The sequence below is a fragment of the Puntigrus tetrazona genome, chromosome 16 (assembly GCF_018831695.1).
Source record: "Puntigrus tetrazona isolate hp1 chromosome 16, ASM1883169v1, whole genome shotgun sequence".
In the NCBI taxonomy this organism is placed as follows: domain Eukaryota; kingdom Metazoa; phylum Chordata; class Actinopteri; order Cypriniformes; family Cyprinidae; genus Puntigrus; species Puntigrus tetrazona.
In genome coordinates, this window is record NC_056714.1 from 13,564,650 (window position 1) to 13,574,581 (window position 9,932).

The following is a 9,932-nucleotide window of genomic DNA, read 5'->3' on the forward strand; positions in this document are numbered from 1 at the left end:
ATTTGGAATAATAAAAATATTAGATATATATTTTTCAATAAATTTGTTTTACAATTTAGCAAGTCAACTTTTAGATGATCGTGGTGTCCTTTTTACTTATAGACAATTTATGCAAAAACTTTCTTTCGTCCCGACAAAAGAATATGCCATTGGTTATGCTGCAATTCCTGATTGTATTATACCTTTAGTGAATTTGTTGATCAAAATCGTTTTAATAGCAAGTCAAATAAAGACATTTTTTGCATTATTAACAGATCTCAGATTTCTTTACCTGCTTGTGTGGCTTTATGGAATAATATATTTAGTGATAAAGACTGGGAAGAGTTTTGGCTCCTTCGACCAAAATCTAATAAAGTTATAGAAGTCTTTATAAAAATTGTCCATAATTGCTATATGGTAAATTACAAACTCTTTGTCCCGATTTTGCGTTCAGTCTGATGAAACAATTAATTATTTGTTTTGGGACTGAGCTTACTATAAAGTGTTTTGGGTTGACTTTTCCAATTTAGTTAAAAAATATTTATTTCCAAACTTTTTTTCTTTTTTGGTTACTCTTTGAAATTAGACCCATCTGACTGTAGATTTATTATTAACCTATTACTCAATTTTACATTCATAAATGTACATTTTCAAAGAAAACAATGGCGTTACACCTGCTCAGAAAATATGCATGCCTCGTTTTCAATTTTAGCATTCATAATCATATAGTCTTTTCTTTTAGATAATGGACAATAACAACAAATGTCTACGAGTTACACATAAATTCCTTTATTGTCTCTCTCAGAAGGCACACAGTTGAACACAGCCAGCTTTCGCATATTTAGTCCACAAACACGGAAACCAACCTAAACAGAGATGATGATTGGTGGTGAATAGTATTAACAATAATAGTATAAAAGTACAAAACATAACAGAAGTCTTGCTCCTGATTTGTAAAAATAAATAATTTGGACAATTATAATCAATAATAACCATAATAATAACCATATCAATAAATAGTAAATACTGTATCAAAATCCTAAAAAAGAGGGAGGGAAAGGAAAGTAATGTTGTTATTGTAACATATTGATAGAGCACTGGACTTATATATTATAGAAAACAATATTATATGTATACACTTATTGTATATACCAGTTTACATTCGGCAGCATGTATGTACAAATTTACAGTACCAAAGTATCACAATACATAGTATTTTAAGGCTTAGGTTGTCTTTTTCTTATGTTGCTTAAAAAAGTGTTCCTGAACCAGAGAACCAACCATAAAAAGTCAATATAAACCCCAATATGCTGTGCAAAAAATAAAAACAACAACAAAAAAGAAAGACAAGCAAAGTTCAGATCAGTGCTAGTTCTCTCTCATTCAGCACTGACATACATTACACTCCCAAAATATTGCTACATCTATGGCAGAGTATTGTAGCCTAAATAGGGCCTTTCGCATCGCTTTAGTTCCAGAACTACCGAGACGATTCTGCACAAAGTATTTCCCAGTGCAATTTAAAAGAGCTGCATTCGCAGCAGCAGTGGGTGCTGAGAAGTGACGGAAGCAAATCGTCAGCAACCTCATTTGTCCGGCCGTTCATCAATAAAAAAATACAGAATAACAGCTTTAACAACAGGAGGATGGAGAATGTTGTGATCGAAGCTGTCTTTTTTTTTTTTTGCATAATATTTGTTTTGATTTCATTTTAATGCGGTTGCTCTTGTATGTTTGTATACAAAATTTGTAAAACCCCCCCAAAAATGTAGACCCTACTCCAGCCGTAGTTCCTGGAACTAAAATCGTTTCTAGTTCCTGCGGTGCGAATACGCCAAAAAGTGGGTAGTATCACAATTAGTTTGGGTGCTGCAGTGCGAAAGGCCCTAATAACAGCGAGAAAGAATTCTAATTGTATGAAAATACAATCGGTTTACAGTTTTTCTCAATTGCTTTGGCTCAGTTCTCTATTTTTTCAAAACAGTAAGTTCAGATCTCTGAACAATTAGCTTCTTGTTCACATCAGATTGATTTGAGCAAATTGCAAATGCTTTGGAAGATGTGTGCAAACAGTACAATCGTCGACTCAAAACCGTCAAACTCTTCAAAACTACTTTTTCATTGTGTAAGCCGTCACATTCAAAACGATCCATTCGATTATGAAAGTTAGTATGCACGCACGTATTCAACCATTTAACCAATCAAGTTTAGGAGGATATACATATATGCTACGTATATGTAGATTGCCCACAGCACAATCGCTACCGTTTGTAATACCTTCATGCAAAATATATGCATTTTATAAATATAAATACTCTTTTTATGTCTTTACTCTTGTTAACATCAGATTTTTCTTTTTATAAAACCTCAGTTTCCATGGTTGAAAACCGTTTGTCATGCTGAAAAAATAACTAAACACTTTGACCAGTGTGGCTCAATAGCAAAAGTACTTTATATTTTGGTGGCCTCGGCCAAATTACTCACAAGATAACTTGATTTTGAAGCATGAATGAAATGTATTGGGTGAGTAACTACATTTTGCAGACATGTCCTGATCTTCCAGCAAGCAGTTGTGACATTTACACTCGCTGTTTAGACAACGTTAAGACTCGAAAAGTATCGAAAAATGCGCTAAAGCAATTGAGAAAAACTGTAACAAGAGACTAGAAATGGAACTGTCGTACATGTAATATCGTGTGTGTTACAGGAGAAGCTGATGAATAAAGGAAAATAAGAAAGAGTACATTTTTACTTCTTGACTTGCAAATGAAAGAGTGTTGACACGTTTATCAAGAAATCAAATAAATAATATAATCAAATAAATAACTAGTCAATAAATAAATAAATACATAAATAACAAATAGTTCTGGAAAATGAATTTGTATAAAAAAAAAAAAAAAAAAGGAAAAGACAAAGGAAGGTTTAAGGTTAAATGCAGCGTCAGAAGCAGGATGTCGACTGGAGTGCACTGGTATTTTCAGATCGGACTCCTTCACTGATCAGGCTTCAGACCGCAACAGGGATGGACTGGGACTAAAAACAAATCAGTCTGGGCTGTACACGGCCCATCACAACCCACCACAGCATCACACATAGTGCTCAGGGATTTTTTAAAATGTTGAACATGGCGTCAGATTGTTTAACCTGCCCCTTTATATGACTGTTTATCATTATACATGCTGGATGCAGAACTGTATTAGGCACAGATACTCTCATTATTATGATTTGGAAGCGGCTGGAGCAAGACTGAACAAGGATAGGCTGTGAATGGGCACTGGAGAACAAGCTGACCTACCCTCCTTTTACTCAGATCTTCCAGTCTGACAATATCAAAACTATTATATCGTATATTGGCCCAACCCACTGGGAATGGCCAGTCCATCCCTGGACTGTAATAATGATCGAGTCCCGGCCATTTTTGCTGTAGTGTAAAAAGGGGACAGTTTACCGCTCGTAGTGTTTTTTTTGCACGATGCCTCTGAGGTTTCTCATGCTGGTAATCTGGATTTGAGGGTAAGGAACACTCGTGAGGCCCAGTCACAGAAGAGCCTGAACTGCTGCAGGAGTTCCTGAGAGGACTGAACCACCTCCCAGTGGAAAGCGGGATTAGGTGGGAGTGACGGAGAGGGAATGGGGATCCGGGTAGCCTCTGCTCGGTTCATCTAAAATTGAAAAATTGAAAATCATAATCATGAATCCACCGATTATACATCCATGTAACTAGAAATGATCTCTGTACATATGCATCCAATAGACTTGAATGAACCTATGTATTTTAATACAAATATATATATATATATATATATATATATATATATATATATATATATATATATATATATATATATATATATATATATAATTCAAAAGGTTTGGGTTCAGTGAGATTTTATGTTTAAAGTTAATTAATGTTTTTTTGAGTCTCTTATGTTCACCAGGGCTGCATTTAAGTTAAAACTATAATATTGCGAAATGTGTTTTCTCTTTAAATATATATAAAAAATGATTTATTCCTATGATGGCAAAACTGATTTTTCAGCAGCTCTTCAATGATCCTTCAGAAATCATCATAATATGCTGATTAGGTGCAAACGAAACATTTCTTATTATAAATGTGAAAACCAGTTGTGCTGCTTAATGTTTTTTGGAAAACATTAAACGTTTATTGAACATTGAACAGAATGTTGAAAAAAAAATGTGCATTTTGGTTGCATTATATACGTCTTTGTTATCAACTTAATTGCATCCCTGCTGAATAAAAGTTCATTCTTAAAAAAGAAACACTTACTGAGCCCAACCTATTGTTTTTTTGCATGTTCTACATATTTGATACCTGCGTGATGTTATATAAGCAGGGCATGTACCTGACGCTGTAAGGAGTGTATGAGGCTCTTAATGTGGGAGATCATGTCTGTCAGCTTTGGTACGGAGCTGTGCTGCTGCTTGCGTGTTGTTCTGTTCAGCCACTCAAAATGGTGCTCAAAGGACTTTAGGTCCGCATAGAGCTGAGAAAGTGTAGGCTTGAACTGCAAGAGAGGAAAAGAAAAGAATTCAGAACAAAATATTGAGATAAGGTCATGGCAAATAACTACATGGTACAAGAAAATAGAAAAATGTTAAAGGGCCGTCCCATCAGCGGTGATAAATAGGTAGATTATGAAAGTAAATGGCAGCATGAAAGCGTGTTTGTCCTCATACACACCTCCAGAGTAGTGAGGTCACTGACTCTGCTGCTGATCGCTGGAAGAGACTTGAACCTGTGGTGATCAATCTCCATGGCAAAAACTGGGTTTTTCTGGAAAGAAAGCACAAACAGACAAAACAGGCATTAATTAAAAATAAAATTAAAAATAGAAGCACGTAACACAAAAACTCTGGATGAAAAAGTCATGACATTTTCTTCTGGTCACACCTAATTTCCAGATCCCCCTCGCTGAACTCAACAATCAAAACAACAGAGTAACATTTGTCCCGCGAGTGAAACGACTGGCTTCCAGCAGCAGAACCGCCACAGAATTACAGGGAACAGAAGTCACCCAGAGTTCCCCGGGCTTTAACTTCTGAACCCAGACAATAAAAGTTCGTGACCTGAAGCCACAGGATGTTTTCTAGAGGAAGAAAAACAACATATGCAATGACTAAGGAGTTTGAAGTGGAATAGACAACGCTGGGCTGCAGGGAAACTCCAGGGTCAGGAATAAAAAAAGGTGCCGTGACGTACGGGGCCGGTCCATGTCTGGCTGCACTGCCTTCACCTGGCACTAGAGGGAGACAGAAACGAACTCAGGTGTTTCTAAGGTATCTCAAGGGGGGCGACGAGTGACCCTAACTTGCTCTCGCCGGTGTTTAGACAAAATGCCAAGTTCCTAATGTGGCTGCCACGTGAATGGAGCAGAGCCTGTTTACGAGTCATCCGAAGGCTTGTTTGTGAACGCTAATGAGTGCTGATAATGTGACAGGTGTAGTGCGCCCTTTGCGTCTTTGAAGCCCCATTAGAAGAGGAAAACAACATCGCAGACCAATCAGAAGTCGACATGACAAACATAATAGCGTGCTAAAGCCAGCTTTCCGTCAGCACTCTTGCACTGTTTGGAATGATGTGTTTTTTCCTCGATTTGTTGTAGTTTTTGTGTACTTCTGCTCCCTCGGCTGAATCCATCCATTCCTCTATCTAGGCTCGGCGCTAGCAGCCAAATGATGACACACTCCATCCTATACCTCATCACTCTCCATCCTAGTGGCTCTATCATCGCACACAAACCTTGTTGAGAGTCTCTCATCCAAAGCGCTCTCTGATCTCTTTATCTCCTCAGTCACTTGTCCCGACCCCCCTCCACCCACCCACCCTCTCCGTTTGGATCATGACCTCACTCGACTGATTCTTGTGCCCTCCCTCCTCCTGTCTTCCTGAATGCAAATACGGGAATGTGATAAATCGGAGTGATTTTTATCAGGACACTTTGCTGTGGAGACCGAAAGCTAAACAAGCAGCCCCACACCTACACAGACCACAACTATTTACAACATGCACACTCTCACCGGCACGCACACACGGTCATACAAACATCGCATGTATACACACTCTCACCACCTCACACAAGTAACAGTAACACATTCTGTACATACACGCACACATCGGGTTTTATAGCTTTCTTGTGGGGACTTTCCGTCGACTCCCATTCTATTTTTCTTTCCTAGGCTTGACCCCTGTAAAGTGGAACTCCGTGCAAGAAGAAAAGAAACCAAAATAAATGCTTCATGTCACTGAAAAACTAACAAAATGTTTTTCAAAGTGCGTCGGGCCCTTTTGTCACCAGTGGGGTCTTTGATAGGGTTCTCCGCCGTAACATCTGGTGCACATACACGAGGCGGCAGACGCAAAACAGCCTTATATACAACACGCACGCACACAACCAAGTGTTATTGTATCTAATTGAGGCACAGGACTGGAAGAGGTGGCATCTGGTCTTGGGTTTATAAGTGATGGAGTCAGATCAGGTGATTCTCTGTTTTCAAAGGAAGATTAGTTTCTGTTTGGGATGAGTAATTGTTTAATGAGTTAGCAGAACCTTGCACACATAACCTCAAAAATATGACATGAAAGTGACATCTTAAGAGGGCAGAAACTAGACTTCTTCAGGGGAACACACACATGCCAAGATATTATGAATATTATGAATAGTGTTCATTTTAGTTTGTTTGTGTATTTCCATTCGTTTAGTCATGTTATATTGATGTGTCTGCTTTTTAAAAGGAAATCTAACATTTTTTACTACTGATTCAAGTTCAATTTCATTTAGTTACATTTTTCCTGTAATATTCATTCCATTATTTTTATTGACCGTTTTCAATAGTTTTAGCTAACAATGACACTGACCCGTGCATTAAATGTCAGTGGGGTCATTGGGCACGTTTACTTTCAATGTATAGGCAAAATAAGCAGTTTTTGTATAGGCAATAAGTCTATGCAGGTTGACGATGACCGGATTTTAATTTTTGAGTGAAATGTTAGTAGCGAGCGCGACGAAGGATCAGGGCCCATACTACGCCATTAAGCCATACATCTGTTAACATTTTCTTTTTACAGTGGAACTACATAGAAGGCAGCACTGTACTTTTCACCTTTCAGTGCCACGTGCTTCTCTCGCGCTGGTAAACAGGACCTCCGTGTCACCATGGGAACACCGATCTGTTTATGTTTCCGAGGCAGGGAAGGGAGGCCTCGGAGAGGTGAGGGGTGCACTGTGGGTTCAGGACCCTCAAAGTACAGATCTCCATCACATAGCAACCACAAAACCCCAAGTAAAGCCCAAAGCATTGGTCTGAGCGCTGGATACGAGCACAAGGCTTGTTCTGAGCCATACAGATCGTGTTTACCCCCTATCCCGTAGGTTCAGGCTCATTAGTTGCAAGTTTATGAATGTTACATTGCGAGCTTTGATGCAGTCTGGGATGTCGGGTCTGCTGCTGGGCCTGAATCCAGGGATCTGTGTTTTTTTTTTAGTCAGATAGAGGCTACAGTAATGAGCCTTATCTGCTCCCACATGGACTCAAAGCTACCGCAATCTGCTATCTCAGCTCTAATATGAGCCAGCTGAATGAAAAGCCGATCAGCTGCGGTGTGTGTGTGTGCGCGAGCGAAAGCGCCAGAGATAAGCCAATTCCTGTCCACAAATCTTTGCAAGGAGCATTACTGCGGCCCAGCTGTTCGGAGGCTCAAGATCAAGATCTGATCGCCATCAGCATCTCTGAGTACAGTGTGAACTTCCTCTCCCGGTGTCACACCAGATCAACTCACCAGTAGATCCTGAGTCAGCTTCAGAAGGTGCCTGGTCTGATTGGTCAGCTTGTCGAAGTCGGTCTGGATCCGCCGGGGGTGGGCAGGGAAGGCAGATGCTAACAGATGAAGTTGAGCCAACAGCAGCGAGAGGAGCAGCGACGAGGAGGAGTCACCCAGCACTACGGAGGAGAGCAAATCATTGATGCACAGCTACAAACAACACTCCTATGTTCGTCCCAAGGATCCCGTGCCGCTCTTACAACGGGACCGTGTTTCCACACGTCCGTAAAGCGCGTCGAGAGGCTCAGCCAGAGGACACTTCTTTCATCTTTTTGGGAGAGGGAATCGCACATGTTGCATCACACTAGAAGAAGAAGCTGTCCTCCGACGCTGCTGCGCGCCCTGAGCGAGTAACACTTGATCCATTATTACTGTCGACATGATAAATGCTTCTCTAATGAACTAACCGCGAGCGCCTCGAGCCGTTATCCTGTCAAACTAACTCTACCCATTATTACCACCATAAATGACAGCAAAGGCTTGTCAGTTCAAGAAATCAGCAGGGATGCTTAATAGTTGCGTAGGTTTACGTTAGGCGGTATAAAAGCGAGCTGGACGGAGCGTTTTAATCACGAGGCTCGCAGCAACAAGTGTCTATCGCTACACCGCAAACAGCAAATTAGTGCCGTCACTAATGAAGCGCGCGCGTAAAAGCACACAACAGAGTGAAAAAAAAAAAAATTAAACACTTACATTTCATATTTGTCCAGGTCCTTGCTTTAAAACGCAGACGCGTTGCAAATAAACACGCGCGGAAATAAATAAATAAATAAATAAACAAAAGTGTAGAAATTAATAAATAAATGAAGCTCCAGATGTTGTCACGTGCTCCAAAGATCGTCTCTCTCTCTCCCAGTATCCGCGCGAACGGCTCGCGAGGAAGAGCGTGAGGTGAGGAAGAAAATGAATGAATGACAGAAGTGCAGAATTAGCGAAAACAAGGGGGGAAAAAAGGCAGCAAAACTTGACTCTGTCCAGTCCCGGTGGTTGTTTGGTTTTAACAAACGCGAGTGAGGATGGAAAGATACACGGCGAGGGTCAGAGAGGTGTATGGAGGGAGAGACAGAGAGAGAGAAGGATGCGAGGGTAAGTCTAATTTTTCGCGAAGTGAAATGTTTAGGCTTGTTTAAAACTTCCTTTATAAAGACGGGGGTATGACACCATCCTGAGTCACCACTTCATTCATAAAAACACTCACACACACACACACACACACACACACTCGCCTTCTCCTCAGAGCGCGCGTTTCCCGCCCCTCGGCGCTGTCTGTCTCCTTTTGCGAATTTTTGAAAGAAAGCAAAAAAAAAAAAAAGAAGAAAAAAGACGTTTCTGTTGTTTTTATTTTTTTCCCCCTTCGGCAATATCGTTTTCTGTAGGTCTGTCTATCTCTCCTGCTATCTCTCTTCCTCTGCGATCTGTGCCAATCAAATCGTCCATCTCTTTATCTTTTCATCTGCAGATCTCTTCCCCTCTCTCCCTCTATCGCTGCAAAAGTTTAAAAAGCCCATTGTTTCATTTTATATCAGCCAATCTGAGTTTCATAACTCTCCCTTTCTGTCTTTCTCTCGGCCCCGTTATAATAGGAATAAATAAAGGGAGCAGCTGCATTGCGCATATTTACCATATTCAAACTTCGCTCCTGAGACAGCAGTCTGTTATTTCCACCCTATTTCCACTCTTTTTGGTTCTCTGACGCTCCCCCTTCTTTCTCTCCAGGGTAAAGGAAAGAGTGAGAGAAGGAATAAAAGGGAAAGGTGTTGCATAGTAAGGCCTGTAAGTGTTGCATAGTAACAGTTGGGGAACTTGCAGAACATTAGCACTAAGACTTCAAGAGCGAAAGAGAGTTAGAGAGGGAGAGAGAGGGAGAGGGGGAAGGTTAATTTAGCATATACAGAAACCAGTGCATGGCGCTGGAAATACGGAGTCACATGCAATAAAGCATAGCACAGTGTTGCAACAGAAGCCGAGAGGAGTTTCCAGACAGAGAGAGAGAAAGTATGGGTGAGGGGTTAATGCAACCTTAAATACACACGCTGCATTAATAGCTGACCTTTCCAGATTCACGAAAAGTGAAGAAAAACTCGCTCAGGGTGTAGGAACAACTTGAAACATG

General features: G+C 40.3%; 1 protein-coding gene across 1 annotated transcript; it reads right to left on the reverse strand.

Annotated features, from left to right (window-relative positions):
• Nucleotides 1-752: 752 nt before the first annotated feature.
• Nucleotides 753-8,946, reverse strand: il11a (interleukin 11a). Its single transcript, XM_043261927.1, has 5 exons — nucleotides 8,513-8,946; nucleotides 7,778-7,938; nucleotides 4,682-4,774; nucleotides 4,344-4,505; nucleotides 753-3,641 (listed from the first exon to the last, which is right to left on the reverse strand). The coding sequence occupies exons 1-5, from the start codon at nucleotides 8,517-8,519 to the stop codon at nucleotides 3,468-3,470; spliced, it is 597 nt and encodes a 198-aa protein (XP_043117862.1). The 5' UTR covers nucleotides 8,520-8,946; the 3' UTR covers nucleotides 753-3,467.
• Between the last annotated feature and the right edge of the window lie 986 nt (nucleotides 8,947-9,932).